Raw genomic sequence first — 27,211 nt, 5'->3', positions numbered from 1 at the left:
CCCAGCACCTTGGCCCCTTCCCACAGCACCTTCCTGTGCATTCGCAGGAGGTGTAACTCCGGCCCCTTTTACCTCCTCTCTCCTCACAGTCCAAGGCCCCGGAAACTCCTTCCAGGTGAAGCAGTGAAATTTTACATGTACTTTTTTTAAGTTAGTATACTATATTTGCTGCTTACTATGTGGTCTCTTCTACATTGGGGAGACCAAACACAGATTAAGTGACTGCTTTATGGAACATCTCCATTCGGTCTGCAAGCATGACCCCAAGCTTCCATGGCCTGTCATTTTAATTCTCCACCTTGCTCTAATGCTGACATCTCTGTCCTCAGCCTGCTGCATTGTTCCAGTGAAGCTCAACATAAGCTTGACAGTATTGTGGTAACTTCGACAAACGAACCACAGGAGGCTCAGGTACAGGTCACGATCGTTTATTCGAGCAATTGCAAGGAGAGAGCTACCTCAAAGCAGTTTGAGGTAGAACTCTGCCAAGTTATGAATATACAGCATATAGGTTTACATTAAACAGATATCTCTGGTATCAGGTACATACATCGTACATCCCGCTTTTCACCCAGGCAGAGAACTTCCCCCCTACCTAAGTTGGGACCATCTGTCCTTCCCTTATCTATTGAAAAGCACGCTCAATCTTATTTGTTTTCCAACCTATGTCTCCAGTCTGACTCCCAGGACACCTAATCTATCTTATTTTCATTCCTTCATGTCCAGTCTGGCTCCCAGGACCTTTGATTGCAGGCCCTAAGGGTGTACAAGATTCATCTGGTAGCTTTCAACTGTTAACGTACTTGCTGCCTCTGGCTGCCTGAAGATTCTAAGTAATTCTCTTACAATAGATTCTTACTGCACTCCCCCTAACAGCGGACAGCACATTGTCTTTCAATTGGGCACTTTACAGCCTTCCAGACTCAACATGGAGTTGAACAATTTCAGACCCAATCTCTTACCCTCTATTTTGCTTCCACTTCTTGGTGTGTTTCTGTTTTTCTCTTATTTTGCTTTCAGTCAGCAGCACACCTGACCTCGGCACATCTTTCATTTCTTATCTTGCCTCATCACCATTCCCTTTGGTCCTGTAAGACTAACTCCTCTATCATTCAATCTCTCCTGTCTTCCACCCTATCATGGACCAACCTTTTGTCCTTGGGCCACCCATCCCTTGCTCAGAACCCATTACATCTCTAACTTTTCCCAGTTCTGATGAAAGGTCATCAACCTGAAACGTTAACTCTGTTTCTCTCCCCACCGATGCTGCCCAACTTGCCGAGTATTTCCAGCATTTTATATTTTATTTCAGTTAATGTGTGGCTGACTCTTAAGGCAAAATTTTAATCTAACCTGCCTGTCAGGAGACTGAAGAGATCGGTACGACACTGGTTTTACATGAAATTAACTGAGAGTAATATTGGATGGGACACAGAACCAGTATGCTACCCAATCCCATTATTTTCCCATCCAGTGAGTTAGGTTTAAATTGCTCCCTTAGCTTTTGTCAGGCAAAAGGTGGATAATGTGCTAATATTGATTGAATATAGAGTCATTGGAATGGGTCTGTTGATGAATGGTTCATTACAATACCAATTCAATCGAAGTATCAGTGAATGGTTAAAGAACAAAGCCATTTGGCCCATCAAGGCTGTTCTATCCCTCTGCAAGAGCAATTTACCTAGTTCCAATTCCTGCCCTTTCCCTGCAGCCCTGCATTTTTTTTTTCACAGTCAGAGCTAGTATCCAGTGTATATCTTTTTCTAGTGTTGATTAAATGGTTATAAGTGGTGGAATGCATTAATCTTTGCTCTGACATCCTTTTCAAGATCTTGAAACAATTGATGAAGGGTAACTGATTCAAATCAGTGAATCCGGTCAGCTTGCTGGTTTCAGCAGACAGCTTTATCTGAGACTTATAAAAACGGGGCAGGGTCAGTGATTGACTATAGATCTTTTTGACGGACAACTCAAGTGACTTCAATTATGGATTTATATTGGACGACTTGTACTTAAACAGGTCTGTCTGCCGTCTGTAGTTAACAGAGAAACTGGGCTAGTTTAACCATGTGGGATTGGGTCACCATGTAAGACCTGAGTATCTGTTTTGATGGTCCAGTGTGTTGAAAGGCAGCTTGGGGCATGAGCCTCTTATTCAAGGAGTTTGAGGATGGACTGGCACATTCCATGGCCCAGGTGTACTTGCTGAAAGATGCACTAAAGCTTAGGGCAGCTGCTGCAAAGGCACAGTGAGGAAAGGCCACTCTAAGGCAGTGCTTCCAAAAATTTTTAAACTACAACCCTATTTTGAGGCTTGAAAATTGCCATGTCCCGTCAGTGGGAGCTGTGAGAGCAGTGTGGGGGAGACTTGTAAGAAAGGGATGGGGAACCTGTGAGAGGAAGGGGTGGCATGAAAGCGTTTAATCTTCAGAGATTTTAAAAGACCTATCTTTGCACTCATTTTTTTTGGAGCAGGAATTAGGCCTCAAACATCATTCAATTGGCCACGCCTACCATTAAGAAAGAGGATTTAAAGGGGCCTCGCAGCTGTTAACAGTCAGAGCTCCACGGCAACCGTTACTGCCTCGGAGATGCAACCTCAGAATCTCATCTGGGGATCGCAACCCCTACTTTGGGAAGCTCTGGTCTAAGGCCCTTCCACCATAGTATAGCAAGGGTATAGAAGGGCATAGCATAGAAAGCGTGTAAAACCCCTTGGGCTGTATGTTTGACATGTAATGCATATTCTAAATATTAACTGTAATTGTAAAGGTAGTGAGTAACATACAGTATTGAAAGAAACAGATCTGTTTTGCACTTTATGTAATGTCAACTTTGAACAATCATGTGTAATGTACTCTTATAAATTTGATCAATAAAGTATGGTTTTGGAAAAAAATATTTAACTACATTGAGGAGGATTGCAAAGTCTACTGGAACAGTTCTTGTTTCAAATTGAAGCCTTAATATTTACCTGTTTCACATTAAATGTGTTTGTTAATTTTTAGCCTGAGTTTTATTCTGGTAAAGTGTATATTCAGTCTGCCATCTGAAGATGAGCAGAATCATATTTTGGTATGTGGTATATTCCTGACAAGAGGTCCCCAATAACTAGTATGGAATGTCACTCAAATTTCACAATCATGCCTATTCATCATTACATATTCACAAAATACACTAACTGTTAATTTGCTCCACAGTCTCTTTGTGTGCTTTTTCCTTGTAGTAACTGTTGTCTCTTTATTGAAGTTTATTGATGAAGAATCTGAGAAGTTGTTTAGGCCTGCCCTTTACACGCTGCCCAGTATTGGACTACCTACTATCCTGGCTTATAAACATGAGTCCAAAGAGAAACCGATTAACTACAGTGCTGTAAAGCCAGAGGTATTTTCAGTCCCATGTTCATCCTAGCAATATGTTTTGCATTGAATTATACCTTAGGGTTGTGGTGTTCCCTGGCAGTCGAGGCTATATCAGGTGAGTGAAATGTGAGAAATTCATTTCTTATACGTAAAAGAAAGGGTTGAATTTTATAGCTTGCCTTTTATTATCCCAGCATGTCCCAAGGCACCTTACATCCAGTTTTTTGAAGTGTAATCACTATGGTAGCAAACACAACAGCCAATGTGCACACAGCAAGATCCCATAAACAGCAACCAGATAATTACAAGATCATCAATTTTTTTTTAAGCGGTGCTGTTTGAGGGATAAATGTTGATCGAGTACATCAGGAGACCTCTCTTGCTCTTCTTCAGCTGTACTTCAATTGGTAGCTCTCTCGTCTCTGAGTGAAAAGGTTGTTGGTTCAATCTCACCCTGGGGACTTGAGCACAAAAATCAGGCGGATACACCAATGCAGTTATGATGACTATCACTTTAAGATCAGTTCAACTGAGTAGGGGTCACATGCTTTGTTCAACCAATGTGTGGCTAGCACGGGGGGAATAAATTCTAGGGAGGAAATTCTAGGGAAAAATGGCAGTATGAAGGGTTGGCTGGATACAAGCAGCCATGGAAGCTCTTGTGTGAATAAAGTTCTTTTAGTTTGACTAAGAAGCCTCCCAGAGTGTGTTTCTACAGCAGGACTGAGGCAGTGCTGTATTTTTGGACTACCTTCCGGATGAGACATTAGATCAAAGGTCCCGTCCATTCTTTCAGGCAGGTGTAAAAGATCCCGTGACCCTATTTCAGAGAAGAACGGGGGAGTTATCCTCGGTGTCCTGGCCGATATTTATTCCTCAATCAATATCACTGAGGTAACAGATTATCTGATCATTATCACATTGTTGTTTGTGGGAGTTTGCTGTGCATAAGTTGGGTATCACACTTCCAAAATTGCCATAGTTACTACATTTCAAAAGTACTTCATTGGCTGTAAAGCATTTTAGGATGTCCTGCGGTTGTCAAAGGTGCTTTCTAAATGCGAGTCTTCCTTTTGAAAAAGTGCTGGGTTTTTTTGCATCCAACTTAGAGCACTCCCTCAGTGCTGCACTAGAGCATCAGCATAGATATTGTTTTCAAGTCTCTGTAAAGGAACTGAGGCACCCACAAGACCTTCTTACTCAGAGATGAAAGTGCTACAACTGAGCCATGGCTGCATGTACTGTTAAATAGTAAGCAAAAAAGTAGAACTGCAGATTCCAATGCCATTGGTGTAGCCATTTCCCCCAAACCTGTTTCTATGCACCAGCTTGACCATTTGACTCCGTCGTTGTTGCTTCTCTGACAGGGCAATACCCAACAGCAATTCCCTCTTGCAAAGGACACAGAAGGTAACAAAGTATTCACGGATCCTAACCTCCATCACTGACGGGGTACAATTGATGTGAGTCTGAAGCTTCAGAAACCTCTCGCCTCCTTGTGCGAGTGAAATCAGCAATTTCTGCATATTTAATATTGTGGGGTGGAATTCCTGCCTCAGGCTCAATCAGCAAATTGATCCCAAATCGGCTAGTTTTGCCATGGTTTTCCTTTGCAAGTCTCCATTCAAATGCATTTTGCTTAGCGCCATGAACCAGTGCAATCAAGCAACGTTTTAGAATTAATTCAGAATGAAAAAGTTGTTTTAAAAAATATCTCTTGTGTCATGAAGCTATTAATGTATATAATATTACTGGAAAATATTTTTCTTTTAAAATAGAGGTTTAGTCTGTGGGTGTGTCTTAATTTGATTAAAGCCAGTTGTTCTGGGTGCTTTAATGTGTATTAATTTTGATATGTAAGAGAGATGGAGTGCATTTGCATTTTTTTGAATACAGCATTCAAGAAGTGGGGTGAATTCTGGCACCTAGCGAGCAGAGACCATGTTTATAATGCTAATAAAATTGGTACTATGAAAGAGGTTTTAAGAGCCTGGTGATACAATGAGAATTTACATTCAATGAGCTGTGCTAGGTATAACTTCAGCAGTTTTGTGTGCGTAGAGCAGAGGCAATGTAGAGTGAAATCAAAAGCAACTGTAAGACTCCAATTGTCTCCACAGGAACCAAAGTGAAAAGAAGCTCATTTTGAATTTGTACAGTGAAAATGCTTTGCCTGGTATCTGGTTAAGTCTATGGGTTGCTGTTGCCTTAATGGAGATTAGTTTGGGAATTTGTTCAAAGTTAAGACTGTAGTAATTTGTGGCCAGGGGTATATATTTAACTTGTGTAAATTAATAAAATGTTTCATTTAGCTTAATATAAAACCTCTCAAGAACTGGTGGTCTGGTTCCTGAATTTAGAGTTGCATCTCAAACATAACGCTTAAAGTTATAGGTTACGACAGTTGTTTAAAGTTTCCCTCTGGGATTTTTTTTAAATAACTCAGCTTTACCAAATGCTTGGTTATAACACCTTGATCTATTAAAAGTGGTAACCTAGTGCAGTTTAATTCATAAAGCTAATCACAAAAAGAGCTTTAGATCAGAAAGTTTAATCCACCACCTGAGAGTGACCTGCTTTTAAATAATTGAAACTGACCTCAAAAAAGATCTATCCAGGTCATTTGCTGGTTATATTCATATAAGTTTCTTAGTCATTTCTAAAACAACTATATTCAAAAGCTTTAAAATGTGCCCATTTGGGGCAATGCATCCCCCGACCCCCAACAGAAAAATCAGCTTAATTTTAAGCATCTTCTCAAAGACCCATGATGGGTTACAGTTCACTCAGGCTCAGGGTGTCTAAGATTGTGTGACAACATGCACTTTTACGGCATGTTGTAGTCTGGAGCTTTGGAATAGCAATGGTAGAGGTTCCAACTTTCTTTCCATCACAAAGCTGACCAGGAATTTCTCCTGTGCTTCCTGCCTGCCATTGGCGCAGGTTGGAAGGATTTGCAGGTTGATAATCGATCTGTTTGGCCATGTTATGAACGGATCTTCCTTGGCTATCAGGGGCTGGGGTGGGACTCGAAGCTTCTGACTTAGAGACAGGGAAGCTACCTACTGCACCACAGGACTTCCATTCAAGGACCCGTAAACAGGCATAATTAATAGGCGCTCCCAATGTTGATTTATTTGATTTGGGGCCGTGGCCAGTTTAGTGGATGGGGCCTGATTTGGGCATAAAAGATTGCAGTAAATGCACTTTAGTGGATTTGGGAGTAACTCATTTGTGTCTGGAGTTCCCTAATCATTTGCCATTAGGAGTCCCAACTGTGACTAAATGTATTCCAGGTTTCATCACATGACTTGCTCCCATGCTCCAGCCATTAGTTGGCCAACATATCCATCCTTGTGACAAACTGCCTTCCAACGCCAATTGGAAAGCAAAAGGACGCATACCCAATTGGATGATTCTTGATTGACAGCCAAACAGCCTATTTTGCCCCCATTTTCAATGCTTTTATATCTGGTAAAGAGAAACGATCAAAGAAAATGACAAAATAAACCAATCTCTTTTAAAGTCCCGATGACTTTTCTCCAGGGTTGCACACAGCAGTGTCCAGGAGATTGATCTTCAATTCCTGGAGACTCCAGGCCAAACCAGGAGGGTTGGCAACCCTATTTGCTATGGTTTGGCCGATTCTGCTTGGATTATACTGATATAGCTAATGGAAACTGTGCCTTGAGGTGTATTTTCCAATCAATACCGTTTTGGTGCAAATTCACTTATGTTAACTTTCTTTCTTCAGGTTAATGGTATTTTGTTATGAGTTTGTTAAGTGTTCACACAGAAACAGTGCCTATCAGTACTGTAAATATACCTATTATTTGCTGTCTTATTTTGTGTAGGATTTTGTGTTTGGTGAAGGCAGTGATGTGAACGTGCTTATTGCCAGGTCTTGAAATTCATCCAAACTTTTGTGTCCGCAAGGTTGGTCTGGAAGTTTCAATCCATGCAATAACATTTAGATCATAGCATTGGGAATTTTCTGGGATTAGGGATTTCTCCTGATTGGCTACCAGACCTTTGACAGAAGATCAACAGAAATCCTGCCTCTCCCCCCACCCCCCCTCCCACCCAGTGATTCCACCAATCTTCAGCGTGATTGGGACAAATCCCCTCCTCCCACAGGAAATTCCCAGTGAAAATGTTTTTTTAAAACATGTGATGGTGTAGTGTTTCAAATTGCATCAGACTAAATAAGGTAATTGGCTATATGCATCTCTCCATTAGGGCAAGACAATTCGTTATATGTAGCTTGAAGGCCACCACTCTGCAAGTGCGGGGTGAGGCAAGGAGGCAGGCCTCCAGAGCCACCACAGCCGTTACAGGGATTGGACCCATGCTATCGGCTTTATTCTGCATCGCACTCTCGCCATCTAAGCTAAATGACGCCCCCCCACACCATACTAAACATAAAGGACAATTCCATGACCCCACGCTCCCAGTAGAGGAGGGGGACCATCTACATATGGACTGCGGGGCCGAAGCCAAGGACTACAACACTCTATTTCCAATTTTCCTACCGGTGCTCTATGCAAAGGTGGCTCCTCTCCAGGATTGTTGAACCACCTCTCCGTGTAGTCATTGAACACTGGCTCATCTACTCTGTTTACTCCCATGGCTTGTGGTTTGGCTGTCACACAGGGGACCAGTCAGGGAGGGCAAGTTGATATATAAGTTGTTGAGCCCACTTTTGGATTCTGCACCTCTTAGCAACGAGGGATGGAAGTCTAGGAAAGGATAGTCACTCAATCCAGCAATACCGCCCTAAATTAAGCAGGAGGAGAAAATAACGTGGAGGGAAGTGGCACTTTTAAATAAAAACACAACATGTATTTAAATTCTTAATGATGCAATGTTTCTGTCTTAAATTTAGGTAAAGAGTGATTGGTTACAAAATCCTAGGGAACTTCATGATGTCAAGGAGTATTGGCAGTGGATGAGTAACAAATTAGTAAGTATGATGGTCTCTGATGCTCACACTGAATGTAACTGTTTCACTGTTAACTCCACTCTATACCAGCACACCAGTGCACCTAACTATCAGTTCAATTCAGTAATAATTCACCTCACTACCAATACACCTCAGTACCAACATATCCCACTACCAGCCTAAAACAACATAGCTGACATTGTTCCCAGTCAGGAGTAGATATTAAATGCTATTATGCCGCTAACTAAGGATGGGATTCTTAAGGATTCCCACTTTTGATATTTTAAATCTGTGAGTTGGTCAAGGTACTTTAAAACAACAACACATTTCATGACAGAGTGTTTAATCCAGCTCAGAAAGGGCACAGAAGGTTGGTGTGATAAATGGAAATATCATATTGCCTCAGAAGGGGCTTTCTTCTGATGTTATGGTAGAGGAGGTGTATTATTAAGAATGGATGTAAAAATCCTCCATTCTCCAGCAGTGACAATCTTCCCAGTGATCTTAAATCCCCTGCTTTCCTCCGCCTCCAAGAATAAAGCGATTTAAATGGCACTGAATTGACACATGCATCGTTTTTTTTATTGTGTAACTAGGTTCATGCTCATCATTTCTTTACAGGGCGAGATCCTCATCTTAGTCAAAGGGAGGTGTAAGCCGAGGCAACTGGGGGCAATTTTAACCTCACCCGCTCATCGGGGAAACTGATGGGTGGGTGTAAAACTGACATTCCATCCAATCATGTGGGCTTCCTGACAGGAAGGGGGTTACAACTGCCCCCAAATTGTTTTCCTTCGGTCCTCATGTGCCTCCTGTTGGCTGCTTGAAAAAGTGGCAGAAGCCAGGCTGCAGACCACCCCCCCACTGGCTTGATTAGGCTGAGGATGGGAGAATACTGGGGGTAATGGGGAGGAAATGATGATGTTAGGGAGAATAGAGAAAGGGAAACTTTGGGAGGGGAGGGTGGGTGTTTGGTCAGAATGAAAGGTTTTGTTTCTGGTCTTAGCGAGTCCTTCATTATTCTGCATCTTTGATCTTGGGAATGAGTACGTGGTCAAAGCAGTTCAACAAAACCTTGTAGGAACTGGGGCTTCAGCCAGAAAGGAGATGCTTTCAGCTTTCTTTGACACTCTGTTAGCCTTTAACATCAGTTTTAAAACTCACACAGAGAAGTCGCAAATATTAAGTTGGTAAAATGGTGGGGTCTCTCATGCTGAGAGCAGTATTGAAGGTTTTGTTGTGGATGTGGAATGGAGAATGTGGAAAAGTGTTTCATTTTTCAGCATTACACAACAATAAGCACTGCCTAACCCACCTGCCACCCCTACCACCCCCACCCCCACCATCCCCAAGAAGAATGAGATAATGAAGGTGGGTGGATAACTGTTTATCATTCTAAACTCCTGGGTCACATGCCAGAGTGTTTGCATTCAATTCAAGCACATCATTCCCTTCTTAAGGTTAGTTCCCAGTCTCAGCCAGTGTGTCAATGTGGTCAACGGGTGAGATACTGCTCCACAAACTAAGAGTGAGACCCAAGCTGTTCTAACGCACCTCCAGTGACTGCATGATGTTGGGTTCCAAGTCACCTTGCCCACTCATTCTGTGTCACTCAAAGAGAGGACTTTTTTTGTTGCTCACAAATGCAAAGATTTCACTCCTACTGTACTAATAAAAGCTGTTTCTTGCCCTTCAACCAGTTACAAAAAGAACTTTCACATCTCAGCAGTGAAAATCAGTTCAGCCAGAGTAACAAGTCACTGGTGAGTATAAGGCGCTATGAAGAAGTCACATAGCACAATGTAAAACTGAATGACATTCGGCTATCACCAGGGCTTTCTTATTAAAACCCCAACTGTATCAAATAGCGACAAGAGCCAACAAGAGTGATTAGGACTAAGCTGAAACTAAAGTAATTAAACTATATCCATTGATACTAAAGGAAACCATGAGGAATATATACAGTCACCCTTTTTGAAAATGGGTGTTACACTAGCCACCCAGCTACTGCCCCCCCGCCATCACCCCCCAAACCATCTGCCAAGTCCTCCTGAGAAGAACCATGAAAAATAATTCCTGGGACCTCCATTAATTCTCTGCTCATTTCCCACAGAACCCTTGGATATATTCCATCAGGTACCAACACCTTGTTCTCTTTTGGTTTTAACCATCTCATCCCATTTCCTTTTACTTCCCATAATATTTTCAACTCGTTTACCAATTTCTGGATATGAGGAAAAAGTTTTCACACAGCAAGTGGTTGGGGCTTGGAATGCACTGCCTGAGAGTGTGGTGGAAGCAGGTTCAATCAAAGCATTCAACCGGGAATTAGACTGTTATCTGAAAAGGAAGACGGTTCAGGGCTATGGGGAGAAGATGGCAGAACGGCACTGGTGAATTGTTCATTTGGAGAGTTGGCATAGACATAATGAGACAATTGGCCTCCTTCGGCACCAAAACAATTCCCTGATTCTGATATTTTTTGACATTCCCTCCTCATGTTCTTTGCTTCCCTTATCTCCTAACCTCCTTTCTTAGTTTTTCTGGTTCTCTTTTATTTTTTTTCCAACTTATAGACCTCAAATGTTCTCCGCTTCAATTTTGGTTTGAAACAAAAGTAGGCCATTCAGCCTCTCGAGCCTGCAATTAGAGCATGACTGATCTTTAGCTCAACTCCATTTACCCCTTCTTCTCCCCCTTATCTCTTGACATCCTTCCCTAACAAAAATCTATCCATCCCAGCCTTGAGCCCGAACATCCCCACAACTTCATGGGCGATAGGGTTCGCAAATTTCCACTGCCCTTTGTGTGAAGAAGTGCATCCTGATTTCTCCTCAGTGGAATTGATAGAAACATAGAAAATAGGAGCATGAGTAGGTCATTCGCGCCTGCTCCGCCATTCAACATGATCATGGCTGATCCTCTAACTCAACGCCATACTCCCGCTCTCTCCCCATACTCCTTGATGCCTTTAGAATCGAGAAATCTATCTATTTCCTTCTTAAATTTATTCAGTGACTTGGCCTCCACAGTCTTCTGTGGTGAGAATTCCACGGGTTCACCCACTCTGAGTGAAGAAATTTCTCCTCATCTCAGTCCTAAATGGCCTACCCCATACCCTGAGACTGTGATCCCTTCTTCTAGACCTCCATCCATGCATCCAATCTGTCCCGCCCTGTCAGAATTTTATATGTTTTAATGTGATCCCCTCTCATTCTTCTAACTCCAGTGAATACAGGGCTAGTCAACTCAATCTCTCCTCATATGACAATCCTGTCATCCCAGGAATCAATCTGGTGAACATTCACTGTACTCCCTCTATGGGAAGTATATCCTATACACAATATGCCAGGTGTGGTCTCACCAAAGCTCTGTACACCTGCAGTAAGACATCCTTGCTCCTGTACTCAAATCCTCTTGCAGTGAAGGTCATTTGCCTTCCTAACTGCTTGCTGCACCTGCATGCTTGCTTTCAGTGACTGGTGTACAGGGACACACAAATCCCTTTGTACATCAACATTTGCCAATGCATTTTAAATAATACTCTGCCATTCCGTCTTGCCTACCGAAGTGGATAACTTCACGCTTATCCACGTTATACTGCATCTGCCATGTATTAGCCCACTCACTCAACCTGTCTAAATCGCCTTGAAACCTTTTAACATCCTCCTCACCGCTCACTTTCCCACCAAGTTTCGTGTCGTTAGCAAATGTAGAAATATTACATTGGGTTCCCTCATCCAAATCATTGATGTATATTATGAATAGCTGGGGCCCAAGCACTGATCCTTGCGGTACCCCATTTGTCACCACTTGCCACTACGAAAAAGACCCATTTATTCCTACTCTCAGTTTCCTGACTGCTAACCAATTCTCAATCCACGCTAATATATTACCCCCGATCCCATGTGCTTTAATTTTGCCCACGAATCTCTAATGTGGGACTTTATCAAAAGCTTTCTGAAAATCCAAATACACCACATCCACTGGTTCTCCCTTATCTATTCTGCTAATTATGTCCTCAAAAACTCCAGTAGGTTTGTCAAACATGATTTCCCTTTCATAAATCCATGTTGACTTTGTCTAATCCCCGCTGATATTTTCTAAGTGTCCTATTATCACATCCTTTATAATGGACTCTAGCATTTTCCCTACTACTGATGTTAGGCTAACTGGTCTGTAATTTGCTGTTTTCTCTCTCCCTCCTTTTTCAAATAGTGGGGTTACATTTGCCACCCTCCACTCTGCTGGAACTGCTCCAGAATCTATAGAGTTTTGGAAGATGACAACCAACGCATCCACTATTTCCATGGCCACCTCCTTTAGTATCCTGGGATGTAGATTATCAGGCCCTGGGGATTTCAGCACTATTGTTTTAGTGATACTAATTCCCTTCAATTCCCCCTTCTCACTAGACCCTAGCATTTCTGGAAAGTTATTTGTGTCTTCCTCCATGAAAACAGAACTAAAGTAGTTGTTTAATTGCCCTGCCATTTCCTTGTTCTCCATTATAAATTCTCCCATTGCAGACTGTAAGGGACAGATAACCGATAACTAAGGAAAACTGGGTCGGGGATTTTGCTTCTGGGACACTGGCATTATCACTAACAAAAACGTCTTACTTCCCTAGGATAAAACACCGCACCTTTCAAAATCTATCAGCGAGCACCAGTGGGAGCAGTTTAGAGAATCTGTGGTAAGTACAGTTTCCCGAGCTGGAGACGCAGTGCAATTTCTCACATCCAGCAAGAACAGAACTGGTTCATAAAATACTTCATTGTGTAAATTAAATGATTTCAAAACGAGGAGAGCTGGCTTCAAATATATATCTCCATGCAAGCTTTGGACCAAAGACAAACCTTTTTTCCAAACGTGTTAATCTTGAGACATCAACTACCTTCTGATCAAGGTATCCCCTAATGAAAAAACAAAACATTGCAGATGCTGGAAACCTGAAATAAAAACAGCAAGTGCTGGAAATACTCAGCAGGTCTGGCAGCATCTGTGCAGCCCAGAGTGACGCTAAGACATTCTAAGAACCAGGTCCATACACTCTTTAACACAGAACAGCAGAGTTCGCTGCTGCATTATCCTTACACTGCTGCATGTGCTTCAATCCGTCACAGACTTCAACGCATTGTGTAAGAATTGGAACTGACCCGTGTGATTTCTTCTGTAGGTATCAGTCGGATTTGATTTGTGCCAATTTTGTGGGAAAAACTTAAAGCCCATACCTACGCCCAAAAAACTGAGCACAGAAGCACCCGAAACAGTGAGTACATTCGGCCTTATAGCTTCCCCTTTCCCCATTTTTCACTTGCTTCTCCATGACCATCAACTTGTGATCTATCGAATGCAATCGTTCAAGTATAATGTACCCTGGATCCCTGGCAGCCCTCCAGCACTGAACCCAAGTAACCATTCTTTGTATATGAGCCGATACACTGAGTGTCGGCAAACTATCTGATACTGGTATTAGCCTTTGTCACCTAAAAAATTGACTTTTCTTTTTTAATTCATTCATGGGATGCGGATGTCGCTGGCAAGGCCAGCTTTAATAGCACAGCCCTAATTGCCTTGAGGGGGTGGTGGTGTACTGCCTTCTTGAAGCATTGTAGTCATGTGGTATAGTTAGACCCAAGGTGCTGTTAGGGAGGGAATTCAGGGTTTTGACCCAATGACGGTGAAGGAATTGCGATATAGTTGCAAGTCAGGATGGTGAATGACTCGGAGGGGAACTGGCAGGTGATGGTGTTTCCATGTGTCTGCTGCCTCTGTCCTTCTAGGTTGTGAACATTCTGGGTTTTGGAAGGTGCTTTTGAAGGAGCCTTTGCAAGTTGCTGCTGTGCACCTTATGGATGTTACACACTGCTGCCCCTGTGTGCTGGTGGCCAAGGGACTACTTCAATCTATCCCTGTTGCCTAGTCTTTCCCACATCTATAAATTCCACTCATCTGAAACTGGTCAGGCCTATATTCTCCAAAATTGAGAAGAATGAGAGGTGATCTCATTGAAGCATATAAAATTCTGACAGGGCTTGACAGGGTAGATGAAAGGAGGTTGTTTTCCCTGGCTGGGGAGTCTGGAACCATGTAAAGTGGTAATGTCACTGGACTAGTTATCCAGAGGCCCATGCTAATGCTCCTGGGAACACAGGTTCGAAAACCCACTGTGGCAGCTGTTGGAATTTAAATTCAATTAATAAATCTGGAATGAAAAGGCTACTCTTGGTAATAGTGACCATGAAACCATTGTCAATTGTCGTAAAAACCCATCTGGTTCAATAATGCCCTATAGGGAAGGGAATCTGCCACCCTTACCTGGTCTGGCCCACATGTGATTCCAGACCCACAGCAATGTGGTTTACTCTTAAATGCCCTCTGAAATGGCCTAGCATGCCACTACAAAGTCTACAAAAAGAAATGAAACCAGACAGATCACCCAGTATTGACCTGGCACCAGATACAACAATGGCAAACTCAGCTGTGTTGACCCTACAAAGCCCTCCTTACTGACATCTGGGGAGCTGTCTCACAGAATAGTCAAGCAACAGCCTGACATAGTCATCTTCACCGAATCATACCTTACAGACAATGTCTCAGATTCCACCATCACCACTCCTGGGTATGTCATGCCCCACTGAGAGGACAGAGCCACCAGAGGTGGCAGCACAGTGGTATATAGTCGTGAGGGAGTTCCCCTGGGAGTTCTCAACATTGACTCTGGACCCCATGAAGTCTCATGGCATCAGATCAAACATGGGCAAGGAAACCTGCTGCTGGTTACCACCCACCATGCCCCCTCAGCTGATGAATCACTATGTTGAACACCACTTGGATGCTAGGGTATAAAATGTGCCTTGGGTGGGGACTCCAATGTCAACCACCAGAAGTGGCTCGGTAGCACCACTACAGACCAAACTAGCCAAGTCCTAAAGGGCCTCGCTGTTAGACTGAGTCTGCGGCAGGTGGTGAGGAAACCAACAAAAGGGAAAAATCTACTCAACCCTGTCCTCACCAATCTGCCTGTCACAGATGCATCTGTCTATGACAGTATTAGTAGGAGTGACCACCGCACAGTCCTTGTGGAGTTGAAGTCCCATCTTCACACTGAGGATACCCTCCATCATGTTGTGTGGCACTAGCACCATGTTAAATGATATAGATTTCAAACAGATCTAGCAACTCAAAACTGGGCATTCTTGAGGTGCTGTGGGCCATCAGCAGCAGTAGAATTCTATATAACCACAATCTGTAACCTCATGGCCTGTCATATCCCCCACTCTACCATTACCAGCAAGCCAGGGGATCAGCCCTGGTTCAATGAAGAGTGCAGGAGGGCATACCAGGAGCAGCACCAGGCATACCTAAAATTGAGATGTCAATCTGGTGAAGCTACAACACAGGACTACTTGCAGTGAACAGTGAAAGCAGCAAGTGATAGACATAGCTAAATGAGTCCACAACCAATGGATCAGATCTAAGCTCTGCAGTCCTGCCACATCCAGTTGTGAATGGTGGTGGGCAATTAACCAAATAATAGGAGGAGGAGGCTCCACAAATATCCCCATCCTTAATGATGGGGGAGCCCAGCACATCAATGCAAAAGACAAGACTGAGCATTTGCTACAATCTTCAACCAGAAGTGCCAAGTGGATGATCCATCTCTGCTTTGTCCTGAGGTCCCCAGTATCACAGATGCCAGTCTTCAGCCAATTCAATTCATTCCAGGCGATATCAAGAAACAGCTGAAAACCATTTTACATAAGCAATGGGCCCTACAACATTCCGGCAAAAGTACTGAAGACTTGTGCTCCAGAACTGACTGCGCCCTTCGCCAAGCTGTTCTAGTACAGCTACAACAATGTGAAAAATTGCTCAGGTATGTCCAGTCCACAAAAAGTAGAACAAATCCAACCCACCAGTTACTGCCCCATCAGTCTACTCTCGATCATCATCAAAGTGATAGAAAGTGTAATTGACAATGCTATCAAACGGCACTTAATCAGCAATAACCTGCTCACTGACGTTCAGTTTGGGTTCTGCCGGGGCCACTCAGCTCCTGACCTCATTACAGCCTTGGCCCAGACAGCTAAACTCCTGAGGTGAGGTGAGAATGACTGCCCTTGACATCAAGGCAGCATTTAACCAAGTGTGGAGTCAGTGGGAATCAGGGGAAAACTCTCCACTCGTTGGAGTCATACCTAGCACATAAGAAGATGATTGTGTTGTTGGAGGTCAATCATCTCAGTTCCAGGACATCACTTCAGGAGTCCCTCAGGGTAGTGTCCTCGGCCCAACCATCTTCAGCTGCTTCATGACCTTCCCTCCAACATAAGGTCAGAAGTGGGGATATTCACTGATTGTTGCATAATGTTCAGCACCAGATACTGAAGCATTCTGTGCCCACATGCAGAAAGACCTGGACAACATTCAGACTTGGGCTGACAAGTGGCAAGTAACATTTGTGCTACACAAGTGCCAGGCAACAACCATCCCCAACAAGAGAAAATCCAACCACCCCCCTTAGAATTCAATGGCATTATCATCATTGAATCTCCCACAATCAACATCTTGGGGGTTACCATTGACCAGAAATTGAACTGGACCAGCCATACAAATACTGTACAAAAACAGAATTACCTGGAAAAACTCAGCAGGTCTGGCAGCATCAGTGGAGAAGAAATCAGTTAACGTTTCGAGTCTTCATGACCCTTCAGCAGAACTCACATGAAGACTCGAAACGTTAACTGATTTCTTCTCCACCGATGCTGCCAGACCTGCTGAGTTTTTCCAGGTAATTCTGTTTTTGTTTTGGATTTCCAGCATCCGCAGTAGCTTTTAGCTTTTTGTCTTTATACAAATACTGTGCCTACCATAACAGGTCAGAGGCTAGGAATTCTGCAGATAGTAACTGATCACCTTTAGGGGAGGCGGTGGCATAGTGGTATTGTCACTGGACTGGTAATCCACACAGTAGATGGTGGAATTTGAATTCAATAAAAATCTAGAATTAAAAGTCTAATGATGACCATGAAACCATTGTCGATTGTTATAAAAACCCATCAGATTCACTAATCTCCTTTAGGGAAGGAAATCTGCTATCCTTACCCGCCTACATGTGACTCCAGACCCACAGCAATGTGGTTGACTCTTAACAAGGGTAATTAGGGCAATAAATGCTGGCCTAGCTAATGAGGCCCACATCCCATGAACAAATATATTAAAAAAATACTCCCCAAAGCCTGTCTAAGGCACAAGTCAGGAGTGTGATGGAATACTCTCCACTTGCCTGGATGAGTGCAGCTCACACAACACCCAAGAAGCTTGACACCATCCAGGACAAAGCAGCCCGCTTGATTGGCACCACATCCACAAACATTCACTCTCCACCACTGACACACAGTGGCAGCAGTGTGTACCATCTACAAGATGCACTGCAGGAACTCACCAAGGCTCCTTAGACAGCACCTTCCAAACCCATGACCACTACCATCTAGAGGAAAAGGACAGTTGATAGGTGGGAGCACCACCACCTGGAAGTTCTCCTTCAAGCCACCCACCATCCTGACTTGGAACTATATCGCCGTTCCTTCACTGTCGCTGATGGGCTGAAAGGTTCGAAGGGATGGTTGTCAAATTTGCAGATGACATAAAGATAGGAAGGAAAGTAAGTTGTGAAGAGGACATAAGGAGGCTACAAAAAGATATAGGTAGATTAAGTGAGCGGTCAAAGATCTGGCAAACGGGGTATAATGTGGGAAAATGTGAAATTGTCCATTTTGGCAGGAAGAATAAAAGAGAAGCATATTATCTAAATGGTGAGAGATTGCAGAGCTCTGAGGTGTAGAGAGACCTGGGTGTCCTAGTGTATGAATCACAAAAGGCAAGTATGCAAGTATAGCAAGCAATTAGGAAAGCTAATAGAATTTATTGCGAGAGGAATTGAATACAAAAGTAGAGAGGTTATGCTTCAGTTGTACAGAGCACTAATCACAGAATCACACAGTGCAGAAGAGGCCCTTCAGCCCATCGAGTCTGCACCGACACGTGAGAAACACCTGACCTACCTAATCCCATTTACCAGCACTTGGCCCATAGCCTTGAATGTTATGACATGCCAAGTGCCCCTCCGGGTACTTCTTAAAGGATGTGAGGCAACCCGCCTCCACCATCCTCCCAGGCAGCGCATTCCAGACTGTCACCACCCTCTGGATAAAAAAGTTTTTCCTCACATCCCCCCTAAACCTCCTGCCCCTCACCTTGAACTTATGTCCCCTCGTGACTGACCCTTCAACTAAGGGGAACAGCTGCTCCCTATCCATCCTGTCCATGCCCCTCATAATCTTGTACACCTCGATCAGGTGGCCCCTCAGTCTTCTCTGCTCCAACGAAAACAACCCAAGTCTAACCAACCTTTCTTCATAACTTAAATGTTTCATCCCAGGCAACATCCTGGTGAATCTCTTCTGCACCCCCTCCAGTGCAATCACATCCTTCCTATAATGTAGCGACCAGAAATGCACATAGTACTCCAGCTGTGGCCTCACCAAGGTTCTATACTTCTCCAACATGATCTCCTTACTTTTATAATCTATGTCTCGATTGATAAAGGCAAGTGTCCCATATGCTTTTTTCACCACCCCACTAACATGCCCCTCTGCCTTCAGAGATCTATGGACACACACGCCAAGATCCCTTTGTTCCTCAGAACTTCCTAGTGTCATGCTGTTCATTGAATACTTCCTTGTCAAATTACTCCTTCCAAAGTGTATCACCTCACACTTTTCAGGGTTAAATTCCATCTGCAATTTAACTGTCCATTTGACCATCCCGTCTATATCTTCCTGTAGCCCAAGACACTCAGCCTCACTGTTAACCACCTGGCCAATCTTTATGTCATCTGCAAACTTACTAATCCTACCCCCCACATAGTCATCTATGTCGTTTATATAAGTGACGAATAATAGGGGACCCAGCACAGATCCCTGTGGTACACCACTGGACACTGGCTTCCAGTCACTAAAGCAGCCTTCTGTCATCACCCTCTGCCTCCTACAACTAAGCCAATTTTGAATCCACCTTAACAAATTACCCTGTATACCATGTGCATTTGCCTTCTTTATAAGTCTCCCATGTGGGACCTTGTCAAAGGCTTTGCTGAAATCCATACAAACTACATCAACTGCACTACTGTCATCTACATACCTGGTCACCTCCTCAAAAAATCAAACAAATTTGTTAGGCATAACCTCCCTCTGACAAAGCCATGCTGACTATCCCTGATCAAACCTTGCCTCTCCAAGTGGAGATAGATTCTCTCTTTCAGAATTTTCTCCATTAGTTTCCCTACCACTGACGTGAGACTCACTGGCCTGTAGTTCCCTGGCTTATCTCTACAACCCTTCTTAAATAGCGGAACCACATTAGCTGTTCTCCAGTCCTCTGGCAGTAAATTACTAATGAGACCACATTTGGAGTACTGTGTACAGTATTGGTCACCTTATTTAAGGAAGCACGTAAATGCATTGGAAGCGGTTCAGAGAAGGTTGACCAGGCTAATACCTGGAATGGGTGGGTTGTCATATGAGAAAAGGTTGAACAGACTTGGCTGGTATCCACTGGAGTTTAGAAGAGTAAGAGTGACTTGATTGAAACACAAGATCCTGAGGGGTCTTGACAAGGTGGATGTGGAGAAGATGTTTCCTCTTGTGGGAGAATCTAGAACTAGGGGTCACTGTTTAAAAATAAGGGGTCACCCATTTAAAAACGAGATTAGGTGAATTGTTTTCACTCAGAGGGTGGTGGAAGCAGAGTCTTTAAATATTTTTGAGGCAGAGGTAGATAGCTTCTTGGTAAGCAAGGGAGTGATATGTTATCGGGGGTAGATGGGATGCAGATTTGAGGTTACTATCAGATCAGCCATGATCTTATTCAATGACGGAGCAGGCTCGAGGGGCTGAATGGCCTACTCCTGCTCCTTGTTCGTATGTTCCTAAAATCCTGGAACTCTCTCCCTAACAGCACTGTGGGTGCACCTACGCCACATGGACTGAGCAGCTCAATAAGGCGGCTCACCACCAGCTTCTCAAGGGCAATTAGGGATGGGCAACAAATGCTGGCCTAGCCAGTGACGGCCACATCCAGTGAAAGAATAAAAAAAAGGGGGTCACATGAACATACGAATTAGGAGCAGGAGTCGGCCCCTCGAACCTCAACTCCACATTCCCACCTATCCGCGGTAACCTTTCACCCCCTTGCCCATCAGGAATACATCTACTTCTGCCTTAAATGTATTTAAAGACTCTGCTTCCAGAACCTTTTGAGGAAGAAAGTTCCAAAGACTCACTACCCTCTAAGAGAAAAAATGTTTCCTCATCTCTGTCGTAAATAGATGACCCTTCATTTAACAGCCATTTAGAACCGAGATGAAGAGAAATTTCTTCACTCAAAGGGTTATGAATGTTTGCAATTCTCTATCCTAGCTGTTTAGTTGTTGAATTTATTTGAGATAGAGATCAATAGATTTTTGGGTACTAAGGGAATTAAGGGATATGGGGGCAGTGCAGGAGTTCAGGCAGAAGATTGAGTGGCTGAGTTGTCTTAAATGGCCTCCTTCTGCTCCTCTTTCTGATGTTCTTTTAGCCTATCCCACGCCCAGCAGCACCATGCTTGATGTCCTACATCAGTTGCTGTTCTGTCAATGCTTCACATTTAAAAATTCTCACCTTTTCATTTAAATTGCTTCAAGATCTTTCCGTCCCCTATCTCTATAGTGTTCCTGCTGCGCTGTCAAACCCTCCAGATCTCTTATGCATCCCCCTTCCTGCTTTAACCCCACCATTAGTTCCCATTCTTCAGAATTCCCTCCCTAAACCCCTCTTCTTTCCTCCCTATCTCGTAGACCCGTCTTAAATTCCATTTCTTTGACCTGTCACGATTCACTGGGGACAGTGCACTGTAATACCGAGCCCCACTGTTCCCCACGCCACGACAAATGTGAAAAGTTTGACCAAACCACCAGATTGCCCCAATTCTACCCAACTGTTTAATTTAGGCTAACAGGATACGAGCACCAAGTTTGTAAACTTAATAAGTAACTAACTGTTTATTGAACAAATTGTCATTAACCAGTGGCAAAAGAAAGAAATATGAACTGCTAACTTCTAACTCTATAACCTAAATTCTACCCTTTCTTAAATCTCTCCCCCACCACACACACAGACACAAACACACACACGACACATAAGACACACAAAACATGGATTTTAAGGGTGGATAAAACAATTCAATAGCACAAATCTGGAGTACAGGATTCGATGGGTTGATTTTGATTGATGTCTTCCAAATTGCTTTCAGTTTTTGTTGATGACACGAGGTGGTCTTCCAGCACTTTCAGTATTTAGTTCGCTGATTGAGAACTTGCTTTTCAATGTCTCTAGCAGTGATTTTCCCCTTTTCCTTTCTACAGCGATTTTCTCAGAGAGAGGGCAGGTTATAGAAATATAAGGAAAAGAGATTTTAGATGTTTTCTCTTTGCAGGTCAAGAACTTTCTGCTGTAGGATTACTGGAATCTTCCACACACAGGAGAAAGAGGTTTTAGGACTTATTCCTTTCAGGCTATGAGCTATTCAGCTGCACTGCTTCTCACACAAAACCTGGTCACCTGGTCAGGAGCCAATTAAAATGCTGTTGTCTGCCAGCTTCCTTGGTCCAGGACTCCTTTCCAGCATCATCCTGTATTTCATGGCACACTCTGTTCCAGGACTGCAACATTGTATATATCTCTCATTCTGTTCCAGTGGACATGTCTTTCAGCCTGCAGCCATTGTAATTCTAACCCACAGTCCCAACAGAAATAAAAATATATGTTCCTTGCAGACCAAGCTTTAAGTTGTTACCACCCCCATCCTCTTGCCTCACCTCATCTTTCCTTCCAACTCTGTTAGATGCTTAAGCCATTCAATTGTGCTTCAGAACAGGCTGGGAGCTTTATCCAGGCATCTCCCAGCATCAATAAAGCTAGCCTTCAGGAGAAATATGAAAGTTTCTTGAGTGACTCACTCCCTGTTGCTTGGAATCTCCCATTGATAATGCGACTCAGATCTAGGAAAACCATGCAGAACCCATGCGTATGAATCCACAGTCCTCCACTCCAACCTCACAATGTGTTAAAACAATAATGTGATCCTTTGTTCTGAAAAGGCTTTTTGTTTTTGGTTGTAAATAAAACACTACAGCTAATACTGTACCATGGTGAAGCTTTAAACCTTTAACGGTGTGCTTTCTTTTCTTTGCAGCTCTTTTGCTGTAAACAATATCAGGACTTGTTTGAGTTCCTCATGAGAGAAGAAGCTCTCATGAAATTGAAAGCTGGTTTGGAAATGATTGATATCTCACCTCATCTTCCGTTTAGCAGTGTACTCGAGAGGGAACGAGCCAGGGAGAGAGCAGCAATTAGGTAATTTACTGCTTTGTTTTAGTTCAGTTTTGAAGCTCATCTTGGAGCAATGTTCCTTATTGTCAATAAAGCACAGAATAATCAGGCTGATCACATGATTCACAGTAGCCAATTAGATTGCTAGAAAATGACACAACTAGATGGCAATTTGATCAATATTAGCTAATGAATATGCTCATGAGTTTTTTTTAAAGCATCATTTTCTTTCTGTTTGTAAGTAGGTTAGTCCAAGTCCCACGAGTTTTCTTTTCATAGAATGATTCAGGAAACAAATGTAGTCCTCATGGTAGAGGGCAGGGATATACTTGGACTAGTGCACTGAATTAATTCAGTTCCCATTTTAATATCTGACATCCTGTCCTTATTTTTGTAGAATACTCTAATTTTATATTACTTATAATTAAATAGCAAAGCTGACAGCAATTTTGGAAGCAAAGTTATTTGGAGCATTGAACTTTCTCTGGAGTGAAGCCTAGGAAACGCTGCAGTGCTGCCACTAGTGGGAGGTAGAATTACAGCATGATATGTGAAATGGAGAAAAGAACATAAGAAATAGGAACAGGAGTAGACCATTCGGCCCCTCGAGCCTGCTCCACCATTCAATAAGATCATGGCTGATCTTCTTGTGTTTTGATTTCCACATTCCCATCTAACCCCGATAACCTTTGAGTTAACACAGAAGCTAACACAAACGTATGACCAAAAACATGACAACTAGAAGTTCACTTTAGACCAGATCTATGTGCAGACAAGATTTTTTAATTTTAAGATAATACCTACTCAAGTAGAAAATGTTTTGCTTGCAGATAACTTTCATCAATTTTATTGCTACCCAAATGGCTTCGTATCCCTTTGTTATGTTACTTGGTGAGACTTCACTGTCTCTGTTATGCTTTGCCAGGTTACGTGACAGAAAAATGGAAACATTTCTGAAAAAGGCAAAAGAAAAGCACCAAGTTTCTGTTGGTAGGTTTTCTCATGTGGCTCAGATTTTATTTTACCTTCCTTGTGCGGTTTAAATATTTCATTTTGTTTGTATATTTTCACTTTGTGCCTCCATTAAAGATTCATAGAGTTGGGGATTATATATTAACCTGAACTGAGGACAGGAAGCACAGAGTAGGGGTAAACGGGACATTTTCAAGTTGCCAAGGCGATAACAAGTGCGGTGCCAAGGATCAGTGCTGAGGCCTCAGCTACTTACAATTTATATTAGTGAATTAGTTGAAGAAACCAAGAGTAATGTGTCTACGTTTGCTAACAATACAAAGCTATGTGGAACACGAGGAGGACACAAAGAGGCTGCAAAAGGATATAGTGGACAATAAGGTGGCAGATGGGAGTATAATATGGTGAAATGTGGGGTTATTCACTTTGGCAGGAAATGGTGAGAAACTTTTAAATGTAGATTTTCAGAGAGACTTGGGTGTCCTCTCAAGAAACACAGCAAGTTAGCATGCAGGTACAGCAAGCAATTATCCAGTTGTCACATGCTTTATAATAGATTGTAGCCTTTTCCTGACTACTGATGTCACGCTATCACCCCTGTCCCCTCTCCCTCTTTTTTTAAATAGTGGGGTTACATTTGCTACCTTCCAATCTTCAGGAACTGTTACAGAATCTATAGAATTTTTGATGATGACCATCAATACATCCACTCTCTTAACAGCCACCTCTTTCACCACTCTGGGATGTAGATAATCAGGTCCAGTGGATTTATCAACTTTCAGTCCCATTAATTTCTCCAGTATTACTTTTTTTTTACTAATACTAATTTGTTCAGTTCTTCATTCTCGCTAGTTCTTTAGTATTTCTGGGAGGCTTTTTGTACCTTCCTCTGCGAAAACAGACAAAAGGTATTTATTTAGTTTCTCCGCCATTTCCTTATTCCCCATTATAAATTCCCTTGTCTCTGCCTGTAATGGATGCACGTTTGCTTTGCTAATCTTTTCCTTTTTTACATTTCTATAGAAGCTTTTCCAGTCCGTTTTTACGTTCCTCACCAGTTGACCTCCATATTCTATTTTCTATTTCTTTATCAGTTTCTTGAGCTCCCTTTGCTGAATTCTAAAATACTCCCAATCCTCAGGCTTACTACTTTTTTTTGTTTGGCAAGTTTATAAACCTCTTCCTTTGTACCTAATACAACCCTTAACTTCCCTTGTTAGCCACAATTGGATCACTTTTCCCACTGGGTTTTTGTGCCTCAGCAGAATGTATATTTGTTGTAAACCGCGTATTAATGCTTTTAAATGCTAGCCATCACCTGTCCACCATCATATCTTTTAATGTATTTCCCAATCTACCACAGCCAACTTGCCCGTCATACATTTGTAGTTTCCTTTGTTTAGATTTAAGACTGTAGTTTCAGATTGAACTACATCACTATCAAACTTAATGGGCAGAGTTTTCACCCCGGTGGGCAGGCGGGCACGCGCCCGACCTGCTTGAGCGTGAAATGACGCACGTTCGCCCCATGTCATTGCGCAGCCGCACGATATTTCGGTCGGCGGGCACGCGCGGGAATCAGCAGCGCGCCCGCCGACAATTCAAAGGCCTGTGAGGCCATTAAAGTCGTAAGTAACTTACATTTCTCGCTGCCCGTCCAACCTTACAGTTGGCCAGCAGGCGAGTAGGCCAAGCGGCCTTCGCACTTTTTAGGAAACCTCATCCACGGGCAGGACGAGGTTTCCAAAAGCAAATAAAATAAAATAAAAATTGTAAAAATTTAATTAATAATATGTCCCTGCTCATGTGACAGATTCACATGAGGGGGGTATGTTTTATAACATTTTAGGTGCCTTTATTTATTTTCCTGAAAACTCTTCATCTCGCAGAGGCAGCACTGAGTTCTGCTGCTCGTGCTTCATGCTGGGCGGGCCTTAATTGGCCCGCCAGGGTGAAATCGCGATCCAGCCCCGATCATGGGCGGCAGTCGGCTTCCTGACTGCCCCTGTCAGGCGGGCTTGGCAAGGGCTAAATTCTGCCCAATGTAAACTTCTATCATATTATGGTCACTCTTCCCTAAAGGCTCCTTTACAACGAGATTATTAATTAGCCCTTTCTCATTGCTAGATCAATACTAGATCTAAAAAAGCCCATTCTCTAGCTGGCTCATCAGCATTCTGTTCTAGAAAAGCATCTCATATAGATTCCAGGAATTCGTCCTCCATAGCATTAATGGAGTTTATCCTGTCTATATGTAGATTGAAGTCCTCATGATTATTGGCTAACCCTTGTTCCATACACCCCTAATTTCCTGATTTCTACCGTGCCCTACATTACCACTACTGTTTAGCGGCCTATATACAATTCCCACCAATGTTTGCTAACCATTTCTGTTTCTCAGCTCCACCCAAACTGATTCTACATCTTGATCTTTCGATCTAAGATCCTTTATCGCTAATGTACAGATCTCATCCTTTATTAACAGTGCTACCCAACCTTCTTTTCCATTTTGCTTATTCTTCCTAAATGTCGAATACCCTTAAACATTCAGTTTCCACCCTTTGTCATTCTGCAGCCACATCTCTGTAATGGCAATTGGATCATACCTGTTTACTTCATTTTGTATTCTCAATTCATCTACCTTATGAATGCTGTGTGTATTCAGACAGATTACCTTTAATTCTGCCTTTTTATTATTTTCACAACCTCTAGCCTTATCTGCTGGTGCACTTTGAAATTTGTACAGTCTGTCCCTTCCTGCCACACTCTGATTATCATTACTCTTAATACTACCATGCTCTCTTGTCTTGCCTCATTGTTTATTTTATCACATCTTCCCTCACGTGATCCCTCGCCTCCCCCCAATATTGATTTTAAAGCCCTTTCTATAGAGAACTGTGTCTATTCCCCTGACTACAATGTCCTCTGCTAGCACTACATTCCTATTTACTCTCCTCATCTGAATGGCTTCCTGTACCATGGTGGCCACTCTGCAGCTCTCGTCCATACAGGCTGTAAGAACTTCAAACCTGATGGACAATTGCAAATGCTGAAGCTCTTCTAATTCTACCTTCTTGATCCTCATACACTGGCAGTCACGCCCTCCTGTTCCTACCTATCTCGGGGATTGTGAGTCTGGAGAGTGTGTCCAGTCTCCAGACACTGGAGAACAAAGTGTCCAGGTAATATTACCCTTCCCTGATGTGTCAGTGTCTGCAGATCGGCCTCTAGCTCAATGACTCTGAGCCTAAGTTCCACCAGCCACAGACACTGCAGATGTGTTTGTCCTGGATTACACAGGTGTCCATGAGCTCCCACATTCTGCAGCTGCCACACAGCACCTGCCCTGCCATCTTCATCATGTTTAAATAATTACTTCCCTGATTAAATTTTAATTAATGTCTTTAGTCCTGTCTGTGCTTATATTCTTATTATTTCAATAAATATTCTACTTCGCTCGATTGAAATTCCCCAGTTGAGATAAATATGAAATACTC

At 42.9% G+C, this 27,211-nt stretch overlaps 1 protein-coding gene across 1 annotated transcript in view; it reads left to right on the top strand.

Annotated features, from left to right (window-relative positions):
- Nucleotides 1-27,211, top strand: part of LOC144694096 (glutamate-rich protein 6) — a 65,727-nt gene that overhangs the window by 19,105 nt on the left and 19,411 nt on the right. The window contains exons 5-11 of the mRNA XM_078564454.1: nt 3,250-3,384; nt 8,248-8,325; nt 10,005-10,067; nt 12,935-13,000; nt 13,484-13,576; nt 22,606-22,766; nt 23,668-23,732. Of these exons, the coding sequence (XP_078420580.1) occupies nt 3,250-3,384; nt 8,248-8,325; nt 10,005-10,067; nt 12,935-13,000; nt 13,484-13,576; nt 22,606-22,766; nt 23,668-23,732 (661 nt within the window). The remainder of the gene's footprint in view (nt 1-3,249; nt 3,385-8,247; nt 8,326-10,004; nt 10,068-12,934; nt 13,001-13,483; nt 13,577-22,605; nt 22,767-23,667; nt 23,733-27,211) is intronic.

This window comes from Cetorhinus maximus, chromosome 19 (assembly GCF_964194155.1).
Source record: "Cetorhinus maximus chromosome 19, sCetMax3.hap1.1, whole genome shotgun sequence".
Classification (NCBI taxonomy): Eukaryota; Metazoa; Chordata; class Chondrichthyes; order Lamniformes; family Cetorhinidae; genus Cetorhinus; species Cetorhinus maximus.
The sequence above is the reverse complement of the archived record's forward strand: the minus strand, read 5'-3'. Positions and strand labels throughout refer to the sequence as shown.